The sequence below is a fragment of the Alligator sinensis genome, unplaced genomic scaffold, assembly GCF_000455745.1.
Source record: "Alligator sinensis unplaced genomic scaffold, ASM45574v1 scaffold1457_1, whole genome shotgun sequence".
Lineage (NCBI taxonomy): Eukaryota > Metazoa > Chordata > Crocodylia > Alligatoridae > Alligator > Alligator sinensis.
In genome coordinates, this window is record NW_005842845.1 from 436968 (window position 1) to 462654 (window position 25687).

At 50.5% G+C, this 25687-nt stretch overlaps 1 protein-coding gene across 1 annotated transcript in view; it reads right to left on the reverse strand.

Moving 5' to 3' along the window:
* Positions 1 to 3676: 3676 nt before the first annotated feature.
* Positions 3677 to 25687, reverse strand: part of LOC102379235 (tyrosine-protein kinase ZAP-70) — a 39658-nt gene continuing 17647 nt past the window's right edge. Inside the window, exons 2-13 of the mRNA XM_025191645.1 lie at positions 17330 to 17785; positions 14333 to 14493; positions 13483 to 13621; positions 12615 to 12696; positions 12109 to 12149; positions 11184 to 11238; positions 9657 to 9837; positions 9136 to 9342; positions 7935 to 8127; positions 6438 to 6578; positions 5296 to 5408; positions 3677 to 4642 (exon numbers count right to left, since the gene is read on the reverse strand). Of these exons, the coding sequence (XP_025047430.1) occupies positions 4519 to 4642; positions 5296 to 5408; positions 6438 to 6578; positions 7935 to 8127; positions 9136 to 9342; positions 9657 to 9837; positions 11184 to 11238; positions 12109 to 12149; positions 12615 to 12696; positions 13483 to 13621; positions 14333 to 14493; positions 17330 to 17731 (1839 nt within the window). The 5' untranslated portion in view covers positions 17732 to 17785 and the 3' untranslated portion in view covers positions 3677 to 4518. The remainder of the gene's footprint in view (positions 4643 to 5295; positions 5409 to 6437; positions 6579 to 7934; positions 8128 to 9135; positions 9343 to 9656; positions 9838 to 11183; positions 11239 to 12108; positions 12150 to 12614; positions 12697 to 13482; positions 13622 to 14332; positions 14494 to 17329; positions 17786 to 25687) is intronic.

The following is a 25687-nucleotide window of genomic DNA, read 5'->3' on the forward strand; positions in this document are numbered from 1 at the left end:
GATCTGATCTGATCACTTAGATAGCGACCATAATCTATCTTAGCACCTACCATTCTAGGGCTTGGGAGAGCTTTACAGCAACAGAGGGAGCAGAAAGTGTATCAGACACACAGGGCCAAATCCTGATGTCATCCTCTAGTCTGGGCTCCATTTTTATTCTTTGCTCAGTCAGACTCCAGGCCATTTCTGGGAGATCAGAGTTGACTCAGCAGCCAGTGCTTCATCATTCGAGCTGCCAGGCAGTGAGGATGGAGCAGGGGCTGGGGATGTCTGCTAAGGAAGCGGACTGATAAATGACACACGGACCTGGAAGAGTGAGTCACGAGGCCCCGTGACATCAGTCCCTCGTTGCTCACTTCCCTTCTTCCCCCCACGACAACGTCTGACATTTGGTGAAGCCCCCAGGGAGCCCGGTGCAAAGGGCAGCTCTGCATTTGATGGCTCTCTCGACTTGGGAGCTCAAGTGGGGCTGTGTCTCCCACCTCGCATTTGAGTCACTTTTTGCTTCCACTGTTTAAGTGTGTATGTTCACACTTGCAGCTATTTTCAGAGATTAAACCAGCAGCCCCAACCCTGGTGCTACTCTTCAGTACAAGCCAGCCCCCCATCACCGTGCTTAGTGGCCACCCATTCCTTTTCCCAGTGACAGGTCGTCTCTCCTGGACTCCCCACCATGAAGTACCATCAAGGTCCTGTCTTGGTTCTCCCCACAGCCATCTCCAGAAATCCTGTGCCTTGCACAGCATCTCAGGTGCCCCAACAGACCTGATTCATCATGGGGCACTTGCCCAAGGTGGGGGGCATATTTCCAAACAGGCTTGAGCCATAGCTCTTAAGCTGATGGGACAGGAAGAGGACACAGGGCCTTTTGTTCATTAGGGGATGAAATATTGAGACTCTGCAATGGGTATGATCATAGTAGATGCCCTAGGCTGGGGTAATAAGATAGGTAATTGTGCCTTAAAATGTCAATGGCTTTCACTCCTATAACACACACCACATAATTCATGGCTGTAAGGTAAAGAGAAGGGCAGGACGTGGCTTTCTCATCCTAGGACAGTTTTTGCAATATTGAAAAATTGTCCTGGCCCCAATCAGGGTGACTTGAAAGCTCAAAAATAGTCACAAACTGAAAATTCAAAGTCCACTTCTAGTTTGAGCCAGTCCCATTATTTTGGTGTCAATACCTTTGAAATCCACACAAAGCATTTCAAGCCTTCTTTATGTGTTGGCCACACAGAGCATGAAATTCATATTGAGAAGTGATGTTGCACTGGAAACCTGGCCCGTCTTCCCAAAAACGTTAAAACAAAATGTTTGGACAATGTCAAAACTTCCCCCCCTGCAAATATGTTTAAGTAAAAATATTCATAGGGGCTGACTCTTTCCTGTAAAGTTTCAGGTTTGATGAATTGGCATTTTGCAGTGAAAAACTTTTGCAAAATTCGTAACCAGCTGATGTAGGGAACAGTCTGTCCAAACGGGGAGGTTGAGTTTAGTGGTTACGGGACTAGGAGTCAGGTTCTCTATCCAGGGTGGGGGGCGAAGTACGGTCTAGACTAGTGGTTTTCAAGCTTTTTTCATTTGCAGACCCCTAAAAAAATTTGAATGGAGGTGCAGACCCCTTTGAATTGTACGTGTGGGTATTCATAGACTTGTGATTGATCACAGACATCTTTCGCGGACCCCTTAGACATAGTCTGCGGCCCCCAAGGGTCTGCGGACCACAGGTTGAAAACCACTGGTCTAGAAGCTCAGAGAAGTGGACGGTTGGGCCACGTGGGTCCAATTCCCAACTCTGCCACTGAGTCATAGCGCAGGGCTGAGGAAGTCATTTCCTCGCTCGCTGCCTCAGTTTACCCTTCTGTAGGGTACCAGCTCCCTATTTCCCAAGGGTGTTGTGAGAGCTAATGGACGGGCTCTGAGATAGAAGGGGCGTCACTTGGTAAGTACCGCTGCGAGCAAGGCCAGGGGGACGCTTGGTGCGCACGTCCTCCTCCTGACCTGGTAAATGCTTGGGGATCCCGTGAGGTTGATTTTTTTAACCGAGGATGTCCCTGGAACTGCGTTCTTCCGAGCAGACCTGACTCTGGCCAGGGTCTCGGATAAAACCCGTGCCTCGGATGGGCTGTAGCTGCTGCTCCCCCCGCCTGGACAGAGCGAACTGCGCGAGCTACTGCTCGCCTGTCGGGTGCCAGGAGATGGTGAGAGATAAGCTTCCCTTTTCACTGTATCGCAGAGCTCTGCTTCCTTTGCTCCACCAGCCCCCTACGCCCACTCTGCGCGAGCGCACACCTCCATCGCTCGCCTGTCTGCGTAGCAAACTGTACTCCCGGGGCAGGGCAAGGTCACGCCGCTGCCTTTTCAACTCTCTTGCAAGTCTGGGGTGGCAAAGGGGAGGGGTGGGGGTACGTCTAAGGGCAGGCTGGTGTCTCCACCTCCTTTTCACACTCTCCTTTCTGGTGAGGATGCTGGCACCGTTTCAACCGTTTCCTGAAGTGTCCTGCAGAGGGGCTGTGGTTAGTGCAGCAGTGTTTCTCACCCTCCGCTCAAGCTCTCCAGCTGGGGGGGGACTGTCACCTCTGCCCGGGGCACTTCAGACCGTGCTATGGGGAGTGGAAAGCGGGACTGTTTATTTTTTCCTGTTTCATCGTTTCCCTGCAAGACCAAGGGCTTGCCTGCCATCACGCTGACGCCCAACCAGCCGGACCACGCGTGAATGCTGGCCTCTGCGCTTTCCAAGGTCGCGGACGATTCTGGGGGACTCGACTTGAGACATCCTGGCAGGGCCCAAAGGAGACATCTAGGATCTAGGAGATTCAGGACCCTTTAAAGGGCTCCGATTTCCTGGGGCAGGACATGCAGCACCTGCCTCTGGAAATCAGAGCCCTTTAAAGGTCCTGACCTGGGCAGCCTAAATCTCTAGCTACTTTTGGAAACTAAGAGACCAGTCCAGGTAGCAGTTCATTGAGCCCCCGCTGGTCACCTCCTGCTCAGCAAAGTTGAAATCAGTATGAGGTCAAGGCAAGGTCCTAGTGAGGAGAGATTTGGAGGCAAGGTGTGAGGATGGGGGGACCCTGGATCAGTGCAGGGGGGTTATGATTAGATTTTTTTTAAGTTGTGAGTGAAGGGATTGCTCTGTCTGCATTTCCACTGCTCCCCAGTGGCCTCGCTAGTAGACTGGTCCCTGCAGGTCCGTACTGATGCCCAGAAGAGCTAACTCTCCCCCGACTCACCAGCTGGACCCGGGCTGGCAGCATTTAAGCCCTCTTGACCACTGATGGACAGCAAACAATTGTTTGGCAGACTCGACCCAAACCTCTGGCACAGCTGCAGTGCTGGCAAAGAGACACCAAATGCTCGGTCTGTCCTTGTTGGCAAGGGAGAGGCTGTCGAGGAGAGCAGCAAAGTGCAGCTGAAGTGGCACAGATGAGACCTGCTGCTGGCATCAGAAGCGGGCAGCCGCGGGCCCCACTCCTGTTGTGCCCCGCACAGCTCCTGTTGTGCTCCTGAAACACGAACGGAGCCAGACAGACTTAAGGGTCGAAAGGGCCGGAGAAAGCTCATGGGCCGCAGGAGTGAGACACTGATAGGAGCATTTGAAGCAAAGCAATGAGATGCTGCAATGCCTGCACGGGAGGAGCGGGCCTTAATAGTCTGAGACACATGTGTGGTAACAAAATAAGACTGGTTTATTTGTAGGGTCAATGGATTTTTAAACCAGAGAGAGGTGCCCAGCCCAGGACAGGGTGCAAGGGCGCAGGGCAATTCCAGGAGGGACCCAGGAGGTGAGCAAAGGGGGCTAGGGGCTTGCAGCTTAGCTGGTGCAAAAAAGTTCATGGGTTTGGTGAGCGATGCCATGGCCAGTCACAGCAGAGCATTTCCTTTCAGAGGGCTGCAGCAAGCAGCATGTCCCTCGCAGTGCTGGGAGGCATGGACTAGAGCAACCACCGCTGTCCTTCCCCCAGGGTATGGTGTGCATTCCCCAAAGCATCACCAGCACAAGCAGGTGTGGAAGGGGAAAGGTCACCAGCCACTCACCCGGCGTGCCCAGCCCTGCGCCCTTGGGAACCAGAGCAGCGAGCAGGGTGCCGTATGCCAGCTGCTTCCTGGAAGGGTGAATTTAGCTGCCCATCAGGTGCAAAGCTTTCCCCGGAGAAGCTTGGAGACATCTAACGTGCTGCAGAGCTGGGAGCCAGTGTGGTGGACCCTTGGGAAGGACGCTGTGGGGCAAAGTGCCACGATGGGGTGGGGGGGTGTCTGGCAGCTTGTAGGAACAGGCTGCAACACTGTTCTGTGCAGTCCCTCAGGCATGCCAGCCTGGAAATCCCGGCTGCTGTTTGTGGCCTAAGATGCGAGCCATGTTTGAGTTCCCTCGGGGGCCTCGTCTCCCATGACATCGCAGCCGGCCGGAGAATTTCCAAAGAATCAGCAAGAGAAACAAACCAGTAGCTCCAGCGCCCGTCCAGAAAGACCAGTACAAGAGGGAGCATGTGCTGAGGGGCAGAGGGAGGAGGCTCAAGGGAAGGCTGCGCTTGTCTTGTCCTCCACGTTGGGCCCTTTTTCCGTCTTGGCAGCGATGCTGTAGTAGTAGGAGCGGATTAGGGTTTCTACAGTCACGAACCCTGGGCGATCTTCCCACCTGGAAGAACAAGGAGGCACCAAAGATCAGCACAAAGGTCTAGACCAAAGCCAACAGCAGAGGACAGACCTGCAGCACAGGTGTGGAGGGCGCATGGGGGGACATGGGCAGGGGGGAACAGCCAGATGTGTCAAGAGGTCCTTGCGTCACCCCGGAGGTGGGCCAGTGCCTTTGGTCCACTGAATTGCTGGACGCCCAGCTGGGTCTGCAACAGTTGTGCTGGTGGTTTTAAGTTGTGGGTCCCTATCTACCGGGAGCTGGGTAGAGACAACCACTCTGGTCTCTGAGCAAATGACTTTCTGTCCCTGTGTGCCCGGTGCTGGCCTCCTCTCAGGCTCTGCCTCCTGTTAACAGGTTCATGGCACTGAGGGACCAGCCCAGGCTGCAAAGTTCAGCTCTGGGGGAGTCATAAAAGGCACCGACTGCTTTGACTACAGCTGTGAACCTCGCAAAGGGACCCAGCTTGGCAAGTCAGTGGCCCAAGGGGTTTCCTTTGAATTGCTCGCGAAGTCCCAGGGATCGCGCAGAGAGGTTAGCCTCTTATCCCTCGTGAGATGCTGTGAAATCAAGAAGCCTCTACTGCTTTGTGCTGTCATACCCCGTGAGTGATGAGACCCAGCAGGGAGCAGGGAGGTTAGCTAGGAAAGCCTTACTTGAAGGTCCAGCACTGCTGCATCAGTGAGTACATCTCCGGTGGGCACTCTGCTGGGCTCTCCATGCGCTTCCCCTGCTCGATGAAGCTCATCACCTCTGGGCCTTTCATTTTCTGCAGGAAGACCATCAAGCAGATTAATGACCCTGACCCCCAAGCTGGCAGGCAGGCTGAAAGGAGGCAAATTAGAATAACTCACATGAGGAATTGTCTGTAACTGAGTAAAAGCAGTGGCTATGGCATGCATGCCGGTATACAGATATGGTATACCATACATATATGGTATACATGCTGGACTGCATTCCTCCGTCTCTCCTGCTGATGCCGCTCCGTTACATAAATTATTAAATATTCATAGCGGCAGAGAGAGCACGAGGATGCTCCTGCATCGCAGGTGCGGGGCGGGGGGCAGTCCAAACCTGAGCACAAACCCCATTTATGAGCTTTCTCCTCTTTCTAATGGAGGAACCAGTAGTACAGACCTGGACACCCCCCATTTTGGGACTGTTTGACCGCGTCCGCATGGGCACTCATGCGACGAGCAGGCTGACCAACATCAGCGGGGGAGCCTGAGAGCCACCTGTGCAAAAGTCCCCTCAAGCCTGGTGGTGAGGACACAGGCTAGGAGGTGGAGGATGCGGGGGGACATTTCCTTCAACAGAAAAGGGCACCCAGCCCACATCCTGGGTGAGTGCCTTACCCATAGGGCTACTGACCAATGCCGGGAAACCAGCTTGTCCTTGCTTATTTTATTAATCTTATTTTTCAATTCTTCAGTGGGTTCAGCCTCAAGTCATGAACAGCTTCCAGGAAACCAAAATCACATTTTTCAGCAAGTCAACTATTCACTCAGCTCTACTTGGGTACCTAATAATTCGGCTGGCTACTTGCTTCCTGCTCTGGGTGCAGGGCATTCCCAGAGCTCCCTGTCTCAGGTACTGCTTACAGGGCTTGTGCATGCTTGTCCTCCGGGTACTCCAGCACCGAACTGGGAATAACCATACCTGGGCTTTCCCAGTATGCAGTGACAGATGTGGTTAGGACACGCGGTTGGTGTGGATGCGCAGCTCTACCGAGATGGAAGAGACGCTGCTGTGTGGCCCTGATGCTCATGACCCAGCTGAAAGTCTTTGCCTTGCTTACCTTGTACGGTTTCTGCCCGTAGCTGAAAGCCTCCCACATGGTCACGCCGTAACTCCACACGTCACTCTTGCTGGAAAATTTGTGGTAGAGGATACATTCTGGTGCATACCATTTCAGCGGCCACTTTCCAGCTGTCCTGGCCTGCAGCAGAGTGACAAAGAAAGGAGGGGACCTCTTACTTTGCGACAGCTGGATAAGCACTCTAATGCCCTGTGCCTGCCCACAGATCCAGTTTGCTGTACACCCTTTTTGCTTTTAAGGGAAATTTTTCCTGTTCCAAGCCAAATCAGCCAACTCGATTGCAAATCTGGGAGTCATTCAATCATGTGTGGCCCTACGACCAGCAAACATCCTCCACCCCCACCTGGGGCTTCGGATGCTTCCAAATCCATTGGCGGGTTTGCTGTACACATGCATCGAGTGTGATCACACACTCCTCCGGGGAGGTAACTGGTAAACAAGGTTGCAAAGGGCCAGCTCCGAAAGCTTGCTTAATAACTTCTCCAACTATTTGGGTTGGTCTAATAAAAGATATCAAATTCACCCAAGGAATCTTGTCTGCCTATGTCCTTAGACCAACACGGCTACAACCTACACCCCTACCCTGTACCCAGGCACTTGCAGGTTGGCGGAGGACAGGGCGGGTGACGTGCTGTTCCAAACATGAATTGTTTCTCCACTGATGGAGAGATCGAAAGCCCGGGTCTGAGCAAACACGGCGTGTCTGCGAGTAGAGCAGGTCAGACACCAACGGATGAAACACGTTTCCCACGGAGCAGGAACCCTGCCTTTCTGCCAGCTCCGGTTTGGGGAGATCACTGAGCCAAGGGCGTCCTCTGGTGGCAACCCTGCCTCGTGCTTTGGCAATTACCATTGCAGTGTTTGCCGTCTCTATCTCGGTACTGCCTTGCCTCCCCGGTGGATCGAGATCGAGGCCCTGTTGCACTAGTCATGGTGCAAACAGGTAACAAAAGGATGGTCATGGCCCACAGAGCGTACGATTGATTTGCCACCTCTCCTTCACCCCTCCGCTGCCTGTCTTGCCCGATTCTTCCCTTCCTACTCTCATATCTCCAACTGGCTGCAGTAAATAATCTTCGTCTCCTGCTACTCCACCTTATCACACCCCATCACTTCTTCTCTTTGCCCATGTACACTCCCAGCTCCTCTATTTCCATTGTGCAGCATTATGCCTGTCTATATTAAACCAGTCCCTTGAGATAGGGACTGTGTCTTCCAGTCTGTCTGCCAAACCATAGTGCATCCAACTCCTGAACATGCAAGAATTTAGTGTAGTCACTTGTCAGGCAGCCTGGGAAGGATCTTGATGTGCTACCCTGCATCTCAGCACAAGACTAGAAAGGTTATAGGTCATTGGGTTTAATGGCATGTGTGCAAGAGGCATGCATAGCTCCTGTTAAGAAATGAAGGTAAGGGCATGGGCTCCTGCTGGGGTGACTAGATGTGCCCCTTTCAGCAGTCCTCTGCCATGCTCACCTTGTAGTAGCTGTCATCAGCACCCAGAGCCTTGGAGAGTCCAAAATCACTGATCTTGGCATAGTGGTGGTTGACTAGCAGGACATTTCTGGCTGCCAGGTCTCTGTGGACAAAATTTTTCTCCTCCAGATACTTCATCCCGATGGCCACCTGGTGCATCAGCTCCACAATGTTGCTCATTGGAATCTCATCTCTGGGGAGGAAGAGGGAACCACAGGGTAACAAATCCACAGACTAATAGGAGCCGTCAGTACAGTGGAAACCTAGCCCCTGGGAAAGTCACAGCTGCAGTGAGCAGATCATTTGAACTCTCCTGCTCCAGAAGCCTCATCCCCTCTAAAAGAGAATTTCCATTTGCTATTATCAATATAGAAAATACTTTGGTTAAAGACAAGAGAAACCCTTCACCTTTCATACACCTTTCCAGCCAAGAAATCCTTCACCTTTCTTACAAGTGGTCCCTAGGATGAGATGATCCTTTTAACTTCATGGTGGATCACAGCTATATTGTCACCTCATGCTATCCCTATGCTGGGGACCTGAGAAACTGGTTAGCTGCGGAGGACGTTGGCTCTTGAGAGAAGAGCCCACCTGAAGAGTTCGGGCAGGGGTATTTCTTCGATATTATTTGCATTTAGATTAGACTAGATGAGAACAGATGATCGATAAACAGGGTGCATCTACACATGCACTTTAATGTGCAGTAGCCTATTTTATTGCACACTAAAGCACCACGTAAAAAAGCGCGATTGCGGTGATGCGCAGTAAAATAGGCTATTGCGCATTAAGCGTCACTTAACAACCATGCACATTTGTTACTGTGCATTAAGGCAGCCTAATGCAAATCTTTAGTAACTCACCTTGAAGGTACTACGTTTAATGCACATTAGAAAAAGCACTTTAATGCACTTTAATGCCCACAAACACATAGGTAGAGCACGGGTCTTGGATGCCTGCATTACTCTGGAGAGGCAAAGCCCAAATGTGGGCCCTTTGTCTCACACTATAGCATGCATAAATTCAGTACCAGTGCATGCTAGAGACAATATATTCCAGGAATGTTTCAGAGAGTTATATTTCCCATATCCCTCCACCTGCAAAGCCAGGACCCTTGAGTTACTTGGAGTTTTTCAATAGTGTGCTTGGAAAGAGAGAAGAATCAGCGAGCTCTATTTTATCCATGACCCCTGGAAACACTCACTTCTTGGAAGACAGGAACTTGTTGAGTGGTCCACCCGAGGCCATCTCCATAATCAGCATCAGGGACTCCGCCTCGCAGACCCCGATCATGCGGACGATATATGGGTTGTCCAGCTGGTGCATGATCTCTGCCTCCTTCATCATTTCATCCTTCACGGCTTTCTCGTTGTTGCTCTTGAGGACTTTGATGGCCACGTCAATCTGCTTCCTAGCCAGGGAGAAGAGCAGGAGCACACACGTAGAGTGAGTTAAGCAAGCAGCTGATCTACTGGATCCTATCCTGTTGAAGCTTGGCCACTCAGGAGGCTGAGCCCTATATAATAATGATATACCAGGACTGCTCCAAGAGGGGAAGCAAAGCCTTTGGGGAACTAGACTAGAAGGCAGCGAGATAGGAGAGAAGAGCTAAAGAGAAGATGACGCCAGCTGAGAAAAGCAGATTAGAGGAGCTGGAGCAGTCGGCCTCTCCCCGCACTGCCTTAGCGCAGCATCGCCGTTATCTGTGGATCTCGAGGCACTTACTTCCTCATTTTGTAAACTCCCTTCTTGACACAGCCAAAGTTTCCTGACCCCAGCTCCACTTCATCAATCATCAGGTGGTCCCTCTTCAGGAACAGCTTCTTGTCCTTCAGGTCCTCGGGGTCGCTGTAGGGACTCTCATAGACGCTGGTGTCCATGGGCAGGACGCGTGATTTCCCAGCACCTTCCGCAAGGGAAGAAGATCAGGTTGTTAACCGCCTGTTTGTTCCCTCCCTTCCTCTGGTGACAGCGTATAGGTTGTAGCCAGGTTGTATATAATGATGTAAGGAGGCATGGGTCTTTGAGTAAATCCAGTATCTTTTATTAGACCAAAATTAAAAAATTCCTCGTTGCAAGCTTTCGGGTACAAACAGCCTTCATCAGGCTGAGGACACTTCCTCAGCCTGACGAAGGGTGCTTGTACCCCCCAAAATATTTCCATCTATTTTAGTTGATCTAATAAAAGAGATCAGATTTACCCACAGAAACGTGCCTTCCTCTACTGAGGTCTTTGAGCCTCCCTCCCCATCCTTTCTTTTCCATTTTCTGGCCTTCCCACCTGGACATCTCCCTTCATGTTCAAGCCTGTGCTGTCTTCCAGGATGATCCCATTGCCACAGGCCTTGGTTTTGCAACTTTAAATAATGTGCATGGCTTCCTTCATGGCAGTCCCATTGCAGCCTACATATAATATGCCAAACTGTTTGCGTGGTCGGGCCTATTGGCAGTGCTGCAGAGGGGGAATGGGCCAGGTTTGATTTACTTCTGGATTTAGGATGCCTTTAAATAGCTTTAAAATATTATTGCAAGTGATACGGAGAACCGTGGAGCAAACCGGACCTTTGTACAGCAGCTACAGTTGCCGCAGTGAGAAATAAGCCTTGCAATATTTCTCTTTGACCCGAAGGTGGCAATAGTGTGCTAGGCAGCCTATTTGTGCCCAAAAGCTTGCAATTAAAGAATTTTTTTTTGCAAAAATCTTGTTGGTCTAATAAAAGATATCACCTCTGTCCATGAGCTCTGATTGATTTTTTTCCTCTAGACCAATACGGCTACAACCTGGATACCTGACACATGGAAGATATCGAATTTTAGCTGATTTTTTAAATGCAATCTTCATATTTTCCCAAGCAGCCAACAACTTTGACCACCTGAAACCTGAGATCTTGCTCCCGCCTTTGTCTAAGGTACTTTGCATCTTCACAGCCTCACAGGAGAGCTGAGACTCTGCCCAGAGGGTGTTTCCATCTATTGAGCCCTCTGTCAAATCCTATGAAATGTGAACTTTCATTTCTACCCAGGAGAAAGCTTGCAATTCATTTTTTTGTTGTTTTTTTTTGCAAAAATCTTGTTGGCCTCATAAAAGATAGCACCTCTGTCCACGAGCCCTGATGGCTAGGCAGCCTATGCCATATGCCGGTGCATGAAAACGCAGCATCACCAGCTTGCATCCAGCAAGGGGCTTATAAAGTGCCCATCCCGCTCCCAATCTGGACTCAGAGAAAGACAGGCCTGTGCGGGGATGCTCACCTATGGGCTCTGGTGTGTATCCATCTGCATTGAGGCTTGAAAACTGCCTCTGGACCTGGCAGAGAAATAGCGATAAAGTATATAAGGTGATGCAGGGAAACAGTAAGGTCACTCGTGGAAGGGTGCTGGGACCTTCCAAAATGCCCTGATGTCTCAGCAAGGACCAGGGACTTCCCAGGATCTCTGTGGCTTTCTGAGAGTGAGAGCAGTACTCCAGCTGTGACCTGTCCAGTGCTGCATAGAGGAGGAGCATCCCCTCCCTGGACCTGGTTGTGATGCACCTACTAATGCACGACAAAGTGCGGTTACCTCTGCTCATTGCTTCATCACATTGGCAACTCGTGTTCATCTTGGAGTCAACAACGACTCTGAGATCTCTTTCTGCTGCTGTGCTGCTGAGGTCATTCCCAGCCTATAGGCGTGCTGGTGATGCCTTCTCCCTAGGTGCAGCACCTTGCACTTGTCCTTGCTGAGCTGCATCCTATTGTTCTCTGCCCTCTTCTCTAACCTGTCCAGGTCTGCCCGGATACGGTTTCTTCCCATCAATGTGTTTGCTTCACCCCATAGTCTGGTGTCATTTGTGAACTTGAACAGCGTGCTTTGCGCTCTGTGGGAATTGCAAGTGCATGAACACTGCTTCCCAACCACCCAGTCCTGTCTGTCACACTCATAAACCAGAGAAGGGGAGGTGTGTGGGGACGTGGGACCCCGCAGTAGGACACCCCCCATCAGAAGTCCAGTGTTGCCGGAGGATGTGTGATACGCTGTCTCCATCTTACCTTATAGCCCAGCTACATCCCTTCTCCCACCTTCCTCCCCCAGGCCTTGCAGCTGCCCTTAGTTCAGGGAAGGGCAGGTTTTACTCACAAGGCCCGAAAGGTAACAACATTCAAAAGCACTTGGAAAAAATAGACCCAATACTTACGCTCATGGAGGGGTGGGCTGGTAGGACCGGTGCTACAAGGCCTGGAAGTCAGGAAAGGGATGCTATTGTTAGCTCTCTGTCTGGGCTGGGCTGGGTAATACAGCAGGAGGATCTGGAAAAATACTGGGGCTTGCATCCTCTCCCCCCCACACGGCCCCCTCCATACCTCTGGCCTCATGGGGGCCTTTAAGTGGATGCAGATGTCATTAGTTGTTAGGGCAAAGTTAATGTAAATGAGAATCAGGCGTTGCCTCTAGAGCTCATGAAAGATGCCAGCTCACCGGGGGCGCGGGATCCTCTGTCCAACGGCAGAGCAGGGACAGGATGACCCCAGCCCATGAAAAGCAATGCAGTGCCATGGATAGGGCTCTGGACTGAGCCTAGCAGAAGCATTAACTCTTAACCCCTGGGCTGAGATAAACTGCAGTGTTTCTGGAGAGTTTAGGTGTTGGGGCAGTGACCAAAGTGGGTTGTTTCTGCTCTTCTGGCTGGAAGAATCAACCCACCTGATGGGGTGCTGGGATTAGGGCAGCATTCCTTCAGGTTATATATCAGTCCATCTGCTTTGAGTTTCAAGTACTCCACGAGCTGGGGCAGGAATCAGAAGAAAAGGAAATTAGTGTACAGAGGAAAACCGCCTCCTTGCCTTATGGGCAACATCTGTGGCTTATGGTAGCTCTTTCCCGCAGACTTCTAACAGAGTCACAGCGAGCCCATTCGCTCCCCGCTGCACGTGGGACCCTCTTGTGCTCTAGGAGAGCCAAGGAGAGGGATTTGGGGTATGGGATTAGGAGCAAGGAGAAGAAGGAGGGAAGAGAAGCCTCCTGGGGTGGAGAGGGTCAAAACGCGCTTGATGCCTTTTGGCCGCGTCAAAGCTGGAACGATTCGCAGAGGTTTGACAGTTCTACGAGAAAAGGATCCTGGGGTTGGGGGCGCTGCCCTGGAAGACGGGAGACCCAGACCCAAGGCTCCTGTGGTCATCTGTAATCACGTTGGAGAAGGCAGAGCAGGGGCATAGGCCACGGGTTCGAGTCAGTGCTCTACCCTCCGTCTCCCTTCCTTTCCCCCGCACCTCATTCATCACTCTGACAACAGATGTTTGGGGACAACTTCATTTTAGTTCATGGGGCCATCTCAAGGCTCCCAGCCTTGGAATCACAGCAACAAGGATGTTGGAAATCAAGGGCATTGTCCTAAAGGAACTCCAGAGAAAGGCAACTGAGCACTATGATGGGGTACTGCTATCTCTAGATGGAGCCCCCCTCTGCAGCTCCTAAAACTCAGGCAAAAGTTTCCTAAGGTGCATATGGCAGGAGAATTTCTCCCTCTCCTGGAAGGGGTGCCAGCTGCAGAGAGTGTCCCACGGTACCTTACCTGCCAGAGCGTGTCAAACTTGGTTCCCTCGGGGATGGAGTACTTGCCGGACTTGTCCTGATCGATGCGGTAGTGGTACACCGTTTTCCCATAGACCAGGGACAAAGCGTAGGTGCCATTTTCTTTCCTTTGTCGCAGTCTGTGTGAGAAGGTGGGGGGTTATTAATAGCTGGCTTTGGGGCTCACCCTGTGAAACAGCAGTGCTTCTGCACTGAGAGGCTGCAACTAGGGAGCCCCAGCAGTGTAGGGACATGCCCAGGCATCTGGGGCAAAGAGTAATATAGTGCCTTCTGGTTGCTGCTGCTATCATGAATGCATGGCTGCTGGAGGCAGCTGCCTTCTTTTGTCCTCCCCCCAATTCAGCACCCAGAGCGCTTGCCTCTATCATTCCCCCTCCAGTTATGCCACGGGGGAGCTCTCAACATTTGGGGCACCCTGGACATCATCCTTCCAGCTGGTCTCCAAACCCCAGGGCTCTCCTGTTCCCTGTGTGTGCCCAGATCCCAAGGCATCCACATGAAGCTGGAGTGCCCCATGCACAGCCCCAGTACACCTCACTAACCCTGATATTCCCTATGCAAACTCCACAGTGGCCAAGTGCATTCGTTTCTTCCTGGATGCGCACACGCCAAGCGGTGACGGGTTTTTACTGCTTTGCTGCCAGAGCCCCACAAGGTTCATTCCTTTCCTTTGCTTCTTCAAACATCTACATGTGAATTTGCTTGGGGGAGTGCAAGATCCCCTGGACTCAGCTGCACACTGATGGTCCCCAGCTCTATACCCACCCCGGGAAGGGGTAGCAGTCACAAGAGCATGGCATACCGCATCTCCCAGTGATTTGGGTACTCACAGGAATTTCCCATCAGGCTGTGCCCCAGAGTAGAGCCTGCGCTCAGCTTCCTCCCGGGAGATGTTGCCGTGGTACCAGGCCATGCTTTCGTGGGCAGTGGTAGCAATGAGTTTCTCTACCTGCGGGGCCTGGCTTATGATGGCTTGTTCAAGGGCATCCCCCTGCAAGAAAGTGAGAGGTGAGACCATTCTGCCAGGGCATCCCCCTTGCAAGAAAGTGAGAGATGAGACTTGTTGTGTAGCTACATTGGTTTCCTTTGATTTTTGCATCTTCTCAGGCAGGGGAGGGTAAAATCACCGGGCACCTCCGAAATCTGCCTGATGTCGCTGCTAAAGTACTAGCCAAGCATCACCGCGATGGTGACACCGGGCTGAATTCTGCCCCAGGGTAACTCTGCTAGCAAATTGAGCCTGTCCCTCATATCATTTGCCCGCCAGTTGTGAGGAAGGGTGGAGGACTCACTGGCTTGCAGTCAAGGGAAGAGGAAGGTCATGGTGGCCATGCGGGGGGTCAGCCCTGATAAGCACAGCACGGGACTCGGTGACCCAAGACACCCCTTCCAGACCTGTGCCCTGTGCTCCTGGAGAAATATTGTCGGAGCTGCTCATATAGCCCTAGTTTCAGCGTTATCTTTGCAGCATAGATCTTGGATGCTGTCTTCCCTTGTCAAACCCAAGCCTTTTCCAGCTCTGTCCTGCCCTCCTGGTTGCTCCCTGTCCCTTCACATTCTTCCCCAGGCCGTCAGGATCAATGTAATCTGGAAGTCGTCTGCACTGCCCAACTGCTCACAGATCTCACGGATTTATTGACAATTATTTTCTATTGCCAGTAGATGGCATCAATCTTTATCTTTGAAGTCTGCATGTCCCTACTTGAGGCCACCCATATGTCTCCGTTATGAATAATTTCCCATAACGGTCCCTTTCTTGCAGTTGATGGCCATCCCTCTGAGCCGCGCTGACTCCTTACTGCTTGTTTCCATCCAGGCATTACTCTGTGGAGCCCTGTTGCAATAAGGTGTGAAAGCTTAAGCCACCCTCCATATTTATTCATTTCTTATGGGAAATGGAGATCCACATTCCTTGGGCGGCTTGAAACTCCCGCTCACAGGATAGCACGGACAAGGCACGGTGCTGAGTCAAAAGACTTATTCTCATTATAGCAAAAATGATGGGGGCTATCTTAATTCTGGTCTCACTCCACTGCCGATTTCTGCATTGAAGTCTAGACACTCGTCCCAGTGGGTGCCGGCAAGGACCTGCTGAAAAATTAATCAAACCAAGCCAGGCCAATGGCCAGCGCTGTAGCAGTTCAAATGCAATGTCGACAAAAGCAAAGTTTGGAGTTTGCTTTGGAGGGAATAATATGTGCTCCTCACACTGGGATCTAAATGAACTGCATTGCTTATGGAAAAAGACCTCAGTGTTATTTTGGGCAGCCCGATGAGTGCCTTCACTCAATGGGTAGCAGAGGTTAAAAAAAAAAAGCAAACATTTTAGGATCCAGAAGAAGGGGGGCAGAGAGGGACAGCGGCATAATGGCATGATAGAAACTCCCGCTGCGCTTCCTCCTGTGCAGCTCTGATTGTCACAGGAAAAAAATGCATTTTCCAGACTTATGTGAGGTTCAAAATTGAGCAACGAGACTATGTAGGGGCCTGGGATACCTTTAATACAACCTGAGATGATAAAGATTGGGACCATTTACTTCACAGAAGAGATGAATCATCATCGTTAATAAATGCAGCAGTTAAAGAGCGTAGTACAGGTAGAGAGGAAACTTCCAGTCACCCTGTGCGCTCATATAAGAGAAAGGGGCCATGCAACAGCACCCAAAGGTGGCAAAGAGAGGCAGCGCTTATCAGTGCAATGTCATCTAAGGACCTGGCATGACGGGCTGTAGGGGCCTGCTGGATCCTCGTGTCCTGGGCAAGCTTGTGCGGCCCACACTGATACCCGGGCTGCCATGCCACAACTGACTTAGTGCCTGATAGGTGTGCACTGATAGAGGTGCATGACAGGACATAAGCTGACCAATATGCTTGGACCCTGGAAGAAACTTTGCACATTAGCCAGGTGTTTTTAAGAGGACTTTGTGTCTGCTCTTTTGCACTGTCTAATACCAGTCACTGTTTGAGTAAGGACCCTGGAGCAGATGGATCCTAATAATACCTAGCTCTTGCTTAGCATAGCTCCTCCCTAGATCCCAAAGTACATCACATTGGAAAATGGGAGTCATGGCACCGACCAGACGGGGAAACTGAGACAGCCAGAGGGGAAAGGCACATCTGGCAGCGCCGTTTCTGCGAGGGCTGCTGGCACCCACTTTACCCCTTTGTCCAAAATAGTCTGAACGTGGCGACCGTCAGAACAAGCCGCCTGTTTGAAAGGGATTGGGAACTGTCTTATGGGCAGACAGTTAAGGTGGCCGGGCTGAGTTCTTGCTAGCTAAATGCCACTGAGTGTTAAACTGTCTGTATGTTATGGTGACTGGAGAGCAGGACAGGTGCCTCTCTACTTACTGCCAAATATAGTCAGATCCTGCATGACAGTTCCTGGGTTCACCATCAAAATGCCTATGGACTTGAGGAAAAGCTAAGGGAGTTTCCATATCTGGCTTGCTGAGCCACCTCCAAGCACAGCCACCTTGGACTAACAGCTATGGTCCATGCACAACAGATGCCCGCCATACGGTTGAGAGACTAAAGGCATTAGGAGAACCCCTAGGTGCCGCAGGGGCTTAGGAGCTCAGCCGCTGAGACAGAGCGGAGAGGAGGAGGAATTCAAACATCCAGGCCACTGAGCAGAGCAATTTCTCCGGACAGAACTGGAAAAGGGAGGGTGATTTGGGCAGGAGCCTAAGCCACTTGCCCTCGTGGTGAAGGGCTTGGGTGGAGGAAAAGGGAAGTGCTGGCGTTAGGGAGACCAAGAAGGTCAGTGCAGCCAGCAAGGCTCTGAGCACAACCGTGGACAGCGCGTGCATGGGAAGTGCCGGTACCTCCAGTTTCCAGGTCTGCCGGATGTACTCGCGCACCATGTTGTCCCTCATGTTGTCAAAGATGCCGGACTCGGGCTCCACACCGCTGGGGCGGGTGCAGGGCTTGCGGAGGGTGCAGCAGAGCCCGTCAGCATCCTTGGAGTAGAATTCGCAGAGCTCCTCGGGCCCGCAGTGCGCCTTGCCCCCTGCGATGGCGTAGGTGCCGTTCATCTGCCGCTCGATGGGGTAGTGGTAGAACTGGAGGTTGAACACCATGGAGAGGACGTAGCCCCCCAGGCTGCGCAGGCACTGGCGCAGCAAGAAGAGGCCATCGCCCATGCCAGCCAGCTTGAGGTGCTCCTCGGCCTCCGACCGGGAGATGCTGCCAAAGAAGAAGGGCAGGTGGGCGGCTGCATCGGGCATCTCGGAGGCTTACTGGGACTCCGTGCACCGGCTCATACACTGCTTGGGCTGGATCTAGGAAAAAGAAGCAGAAGTCTTCAGCAAGACTTTGCACTGCAATGCTGACACATGTAAAGGGAGGATGTCATCTGCAAACCCCTGTGGAAGTCAGGGCCCCGATCCGTGTACCCATCCACCCGCCTTGGCGAAGCAGGTTTGTCTGAAAATCTCAATCTGTCGTAATTCAGATGTTATAGAAGAAGTCCCAGACCTGTTTCAACAAGAGAGATTTCTGATCCAAATCAAAGAGAGTGACTGTAGCTCAGTGGTTAGGGCCCTCACCCTAAGAAACCAGAGCTTTTAAGTCCATGTTTTGCTGAAACAAGATGTGTGAGATGAGATATCTGAATATCAGTCTATCCCACTCCAAGTTAGTGCCCTAATAAGCATGCTTTTGGCCTTCCTGGGTTGGCCTTCCTCAGGGTCTCCAACTGGAGCTCTTCTGCTCTGTATGCATAATTATCTAGTCATTAGATGAGGGACATCAACCTTGGTCTCATCCATCCCAGGTGAGTGCCATAGCTACTAAGTTATGGAGTCACTTTCTCCGGCTCAATTAATATTTAATCGAGTATGCAAAATAGAACAGCCCCAACAGGAGAACTCGAGCGAGACCCACCCCACGATGAGCTGGTGGGTTGGAGACGTTCCTGAAATGCAAGAGACTCGGATGCGAGCGCTTGTCTGAATCATCAGGGCAGACGCTGGAAGCTAGGACTTCTGTAAGCCCAGGTCCGTGTTCAAGCCAGTGCACTATTCTGAGTCCCTGGCTTTTCACTTTGAAAAGCTTTGGGTTTGTGTTCATATGTGATGAGAACATTTCTGGAGTCACAAGAACCCCTACAGGATGGGAAAACTGCTTCCTGCCCAACTCTATTTATAATTTTTTTTTTTTTTTTGCTTTTTTAATGAAAGGATTAATTAGCTCTGCCACAAGATACTGCTCAAGCCAAGAGCTTGGTGGACGTGAAAAACCATTAGACATTTCCATAGGGAATCAGAACATTCTTAGTTAATGGGGATATAAAGGAATATAGGTCCATTATAAGCCGACCCCTATGTGACTGATGTTAGGAGGAATTTTCTTCTAATTTTCTGTTGCTAAATGTCTTGAATCGTCCTCTGAAGCATTTGTCTATGACCATTGCTAAAGATGGGCCGTGACATCTGCCAGCGAACTGATCCCGTTTGGCAATTCCTACATATTCCTGAGTATGGACATGAGTCACAGCTCCTATAACTTAGAGAAACTGTTGACTCATCCTTGGAGCTCCGATTTCATAAATGTCCACGGTTGCTTTTGAAACGGACTCTGCAAATGTCACTTGAAACCCCGAGGTTAAACAAAGGGGAAGAACAGAAATGGACCTACCGTCTGCTCCAGTACAGTCCGCTTTTAGTAAGAGCCCAAAAGGAAATGTTGCTTTGCCTTCTGAGTCGACGCAGAATCCTTCCTGGCAATGAGTAGCTGGTATTTGAACCAAATTGTCTAAATCCCACCCACAAACTGAAACCCGTTTCTGGTGATTAATGGAAATACAAACAAATTCAAGGGGGTTCATCGGGTCCCTGGAGTTTGACCTTTGATGATAAAAAGTAGATGTTGCCCCCAATAAGAGCGGAGTGTGCTCTCCTCTTATGCTCTTCCCGCAAACGCGTAATGGAAACACAACTTTCTGGGTTGCTTTGGCAGGTCCTGCTCGTCACCGGTTCGGCAGCGTACAGGGCTTTGAACTCTCCTTCACCACATAGCAATGACCCATCAGGCTGACCCCACTGTGTTGCTCTGGCAACTTTCTGTCTATCAGTCATTTTAAATGGCAAAAATGGCCAGACTTCTTGGTTGACCGAGGGGCAGGCCTGTTCCCTATTAAAGGGCAGACCAGAAGAAACCCACCATTCAAAATGGGGCTACCTATGTCTTCTTTGCCTGAGGTCCTACTTGGCGTGCGGGAGGGTGTACAGTGCAAGGAAAGGGGTGGTTTTGTGTCTGGTACGCCAGTACAAGTGGCCTAGGGTAAATTGTCCAGGGAAACCATTCTGCTGTCTCCCCTGCTTTGCTCCACAGTACAGGAGTGAGGTGCCTGTACAAAGGTCTGGATTTATGGCCATCAGCTCTTTTTTCTACCTATTTGCTTGTTATCTACATCAAGCCCAGAAATGGCCTTCTGATGAGAACAGGAAGGGAAAGCAGGCCGAGCAGAGGAGGCATGTTACTAAGGCAGGAAACCACAGCAGGAAACAGTCAGTAGGGTTTGTGACTTGGGTATAGGCCTGAGAGTAAACTGTTTCAGGCGCAGCAAAATTAAGCCTGAGCTATGAAGCCCCTTTGAAGCAAACGCACAAAATGGGGCGATCCTGGGGTCAGCTGGATCCGCAGGCAGGGAAACCTAGAGGGCAAAGCAGCACCTCCAGTGTGTCCGGCACTAAACTGCGATCGGTGCCCAGGATGAAAGGAGGTGGCCTGAAAGCCAGTCTCTTGCAGAGAACAAGCATTTTCTATAATGTTAAAGCCACAAAGCAAATGCCCAAAGAGCAAGACCGCTGCATTCAACTCTTGTCCCATTGACTATGGCAAGGGGGAGTCAATCAACGTGTTGGGTTTTTTTAAACGCAAGACAAACACAAAACCGGTTGCAGAGAGCAGTTTGAAGGAGACAAGAGAATTTCAGCTCGCTCGACTTCACTTTCTCATTGCAGTCGCGAGCATCTGAAGCAAACTAGATGAGCACCAAGAGCAGCGTGTCAAGTGGAAAAGCAAGCAGGTGCGTGCTTGACGGCACTTGCAGCCTGGGTGTGAGAGCTCGGTATGCTAACAAGACACCTTGGCTCCCCGTGCAAATCCTGTGAGAAGCCCAACATTTCAAAACGAAGAGAGAAAAAGGAAACCAAGACCTTTTTGAAAATGCTGAAGTCTCTGAAAACTAGATTGCACAAGCCACCGCTCATTTCCAGAGCCCCAGGGAGGTGCCTGTTTTTAGGCAGCTACATTATAGGCAGGATGGGCTTGTCCAAGCACAGGGTTGGGAGACAGGAGACCTCAGTGACATAGGAATTGCCAGATTGACCTGGACCATGCGGTCCCGTTCATCCGATGTCCTGTTGCCACTGGTGCCCAATACCACATGCTTTCAAGGAAGAGCAAGAAACCCTGCGGGGCAGTCCTTGGACAGTCTGCCACCGGGAGGAGTTACCTCCTGGCCCCAAATAGTTCCGGGTTGGTTTCTGCCCCGAAGCAGTGGATTTATATCCCTTCCCAAATGCTGGTGTTTATTATCTGTACTGTGATAACTGTGGGTATGTCTCTTATCTTTCTGCATGCTCAATCCTTTTCTAAATCTTGGGCCTTAATGAGACTTTCCAGTGATTCCCACCCCTTACTGTTTGCCTCACTGTGTAACCCTGAGCAAACTTGTGACCCCCTCTATACCTCAGCTTCCCTCTCCCATAATGCAGGTACCAGCATCTTGGCAATGCTTCGAGGAATCCTTTATTAGGATTCATCAGTAAAGGACCAGTCTGTGAGGAGCTGGGCCCTCTCAACTCCCACTAATTGCAAAGAACCAGGGACTAATTTGCCCAGGTGTCTAACCTAAGACACCTTGGGCCTGACTTTAGAAAGGCTGAGTATTTCCACTGCCTTCACGTGGAAGTAGGCATCTTTGGCCCAGCCCTGGAGTCTCTTGGGGCGAGCCTCCAAAAATCAGAGGCTCCTAAAATCAGTGCCCACTTTTGAAAACATTTTGCTAAGCTGCATAGAAAAAGCCACTGGCCCTGTTGATTAGGCATGGCCAAACTATGTATCATCTTCAAAAGAGCAAACCAGCCCGGAAGACACTTGATGCGACTGTCATGTGTAGCTATATATAGCCTTCCACACATGTTGGCTAAGATTAGGACAAAACCACTACTGACAGATTTTCATTTCATAACATTGAAACATAATCAGAAGCAAATTCTAGTCTCTTATAGCGGAGCAAATCCATCAGAGTTGGGGAGGGGGGTTACTGGGCAAGTACTGAAAAATGTTTGGCCTCTGATCTGCTCTTCATGTCACTCTAGTATTATGATGTGCCTGTAAGCCCCAGCCGTGCAGCTGTCGGGGAATGCGCTGGCCCTTTAAGAGAGAGGGGCCAGCTGCACCTGTCTCAGGTGTAACTCAGCCTTCCTGGTTAGGAAAGAAATGGAAGGGGTGTCGTGTGATGGGATCATGTGATGAAGTGCTGTCCCCAGCGTGCTCCAGACTTGGATGCTAGGCGCTCCCCTGACTGTAAAAGGTGCTAATTCCCCAATTGAGTTGGTCTAATAAAAGCTACCAGATTTACCCAAAGAACCTTGTCTGCCTAATTCCCCAGCGCCTTCATCCAGAGCTGTCTGTTCTCGTCCCCGGGAACAAGGCAGAAGCAAGCGTGTTGGTTTGACCTGGAGAAAAACTCTCCTTTTACACTCTCGCCTGTGCCCAGCGTCGTCTCCTTGGCCGGTCAGGAGACTCTGGGTAGTGCCTCATCTTCAGGGCTGTTCCTGCCACCGCTTACAGAATAGTTCCCTAAAGCCAGGATGGAGCTTGCATGAAAGGAGATGTAGCAAAGGTGTCACTGTGCCATTGATTGCAATGGCAGCACTCTGGTCTGCCACCAGTAGGGATGATGATGACCTGAGGTCAAGGAGAGAGTTATGAGGACAGCGGTTGAGATGGATGGGCGGGTTGAAGGGGTTTGTCTGGAGGCAGGATGCAAAGAAGGAGAAAGAAGCCAGGCAGTAAGAGCAGGGAGGGATGGGAGCGTGGTGGAAGGCACATAGCTAGGAGCAGGAGGGCTTGGAGTGAGGCCCGAGGACCTTGTCTTTATGCATGCCCTTACAGCTGCCCCCGAGCCCCTGCCTTCCTATTCCTGCCCCTGTTTGACAGGAGGAGGCTGCACCTTTGCAAGCTTTACACAGACACCGCAGGAACAGGCTTCAACCAGGTTTGCTGTGGTGGAGTCTCCCGGCAGTGGTGATTGTAGGGCGAGCTAATCACAGCTACACATCGCCCCCAAACCTGTCTTTTAAACCTCTAAGAACGACTGGTTTCCAAACTCCCCTCCTGGTTCCCAGCTAACGAGCTGCTTACAACTGCCGTGGAACGCCCCCAGCCCCGGGGAGTAACTGCCTTGTTCAGGGCCCCCCTTTTGCATTGCTCCCCGGGAGCTGCAGGATTTGCACGGATGTGTGTGCAACGGTTACTAGGTCTCTCTCAAGAAGGTGTAGCTCGGAGGTGCGAATTCTGGGGTGGGCATTGGACATTTCTGTAAGCCTTGCATCTTCTGGCCCAGGAACCAGGGTTTGTGCTTTTTAAAATACGAGGCTCCATCCACACTGGATAAATTGTCCAGAGGTCTTTGAGACTGGAGCAAAACTGGGTCTCTGAAGTTTGGGATGAGCATCCCCCACCAAGGAAAGTGAGTTTCTGTCCTATAAGGCATATATAAGCTGCTGTGCCTGTCAGAGCCCTGGCTATCTTCTAGTTTAAGCAGCAGAGACTTGTACTTTAGAGCCCGGGGTCCCTGATTTAGATGGTTTATGACCCAGATTTAATGCACACACGTGTCGCCCAGAGCCCTTTGAGGGACAGGAGCAGTTAAGACTCAACAACAGGTCCATGCATTATATAAGCAGGGTAACATGGTAGACAACCCAAAAAACAGGAAGGACACCGCTTTGCTTCCGTGTTAACTATGTAACCTCTGTCTCTTAATAGCAGTAACACATCAAATAAATCCCTGTCTACACACTTGCACTCTACCAGGCTGTACCAGGTACAGGGCAACCGCAAATCCGACCCAGCATCATAAACTGCTTACAGTTCCAGTTCTATTTTATATTAAAGTGGATAAAGATCACTATAGGAAACATTATTAAGGATACTGGCTCTTATGCACTGTATTTCATCAGCACCTTTCAATGCGCTAGGTTAGGTAGGCCAGTACCGTAGGCCATTTTACTGGTGGAGAAGTTGAAACCTGAATGATTTATGGCTATGGTAAACCTATTACAAACATGCACAATGTGTTATAGGTGGTTCTAGGTACAGCTAGGCGATTTTTTTTTCAGTGAATCATAAATTCACTCAAAATAACAGGGTTGGTTCTGCCAGGGCTGTTTACAAATTCAGTGCATCATTTTAGCTAAAATAAAAGGGGGTGAAATCATTCTGAAAAGTGTGAAGGTGGCGGTTAGATATTTTGCAAACAAAACCTTTTGAGTTCTCATTTTGGAACGAGGTTTTTGTTTCAAAACTAACCTAAATTTTTAAAAAATGTACCCAAGAATGAACTAGAGCAAATGCAATGTTTCAGTTCATCCATAATCATTACTTTTGATTGCTGCTTTGCTTTTGCTGGAAAAAAAACAACCTTTTTTTGGTTTTGCTAGGCTACTGAACTGAAAATATCCATTGCTCACACAGCTCTGTTCATAAACCTTTCCCTGGAAGCTGTTATAAGCAGGTGCAGAAGCACAGTTGAGGCAGCCTGTTGATGTATTGCATTTTGCAATAATTGATAAGCCACTTAATAAATGATGAGCTGATGTTTTAGTAACACTTTAGCGGCTACTTCAAAATGCAGCTGTAATACAGAGTGCAATCCTAGTCACCATGGCTTGTGTTTTTGCACTCACAAGTCAAATACAGGCAAGCAAACGGAAAGATCTTCCGAGACTTGTCTCTAAGCAAAAAGACTGTACTTGCGTTTGCAAAAAACCACAAAAAGGATTTACTTTTGGAAACTTGCCCCTTCCTGACTTCACTTGGGGACCCTTGTCTTCTCTCTCCCTGAATATGAGCCGATCAGGTCGCACTCCACTGCAACATATATCATCTGTCTGTGTGCTTGAGTTAAACAATAGGAAGTAGAAATCTGTGGGTGATTTCAAATCTACGGATCCCAGACTGGATCTTTCATCCTCCCACGGAAATGCCGCCACCTCTGTTGTGGAGAACGTTAATCATTTTTACCTTGGTAGTGAGACACAATATTTTCAAGGAAAGTGAAGAATATTTTCTCTAGCTGATGTGATTGTGGTGGGAGGCAGGCGAGCAGTGCCTCTTGTAGGAAAATTGCGGGAAAAAATCTGAGTCTTCTCTGTTCTTTGAGCCCGTCTCATCTGCCAGGGAACCTCTTCTGGGTACTTTAAAAGGGCCAGGGCAGGCAGTTGTCCTGCTGCCCCATGTGACTGCTCGAAAGCAGCAAGACTTCTCAGATGCCACAGCAAAGCGCTAAGGAGCCCTTCCACAAGGACCTGTATCACGGGTGTGAGTCGCTGGGTGCAATCATGCAACCCCAACTAGTCCTTTGACCATGTCCTGGATTCAGCCCAGATCGCTAAGAAATGACTCGTAACCCGGTATAAGTGATTGGAAACTGGTTCAGATCAAATGCAACAGAAGTTCAGTACACATAAAGCACTTTCAAAATGGCCCCAAACCAGTTTAAGATAAACCTGGATGGATGTAGTATCAGACTTAACTGGTTTAGGTTAAATCAGTTTCTTGAACTTCTGTCCCAGATCTGACTGCCTGGGTTTTACGTTGAGCTCCGGAGAGCGTTTCCCAAAATGCGGACAGCTTTGGGTCATTGCAGATAGAGGTGCTGCCTGACTACCCACCTAAGACCCCTCCATCCTTGACCTGGTGGACTGGCTAACATGATGCTTTGTCCACGTTCCCCTCTTTGCTTAGCTCGTGGGCTCACTCCCCAGCAAGGCTCCCTTGCAGCTGGGTGGCAGAGGGGAAGCTGCCCCCTCCCTGTGAAGAACGGCGCTCGTGGCCCTTCATGCACAGCCCCCCTAGGCCTGCCAGGAGCTGCCACCTGCACGCTTTGCTCCCAGCCTGCCCCTCTCATAATGCTGCATTGCCCCTGCTTGGGCTCCACCAGCCTG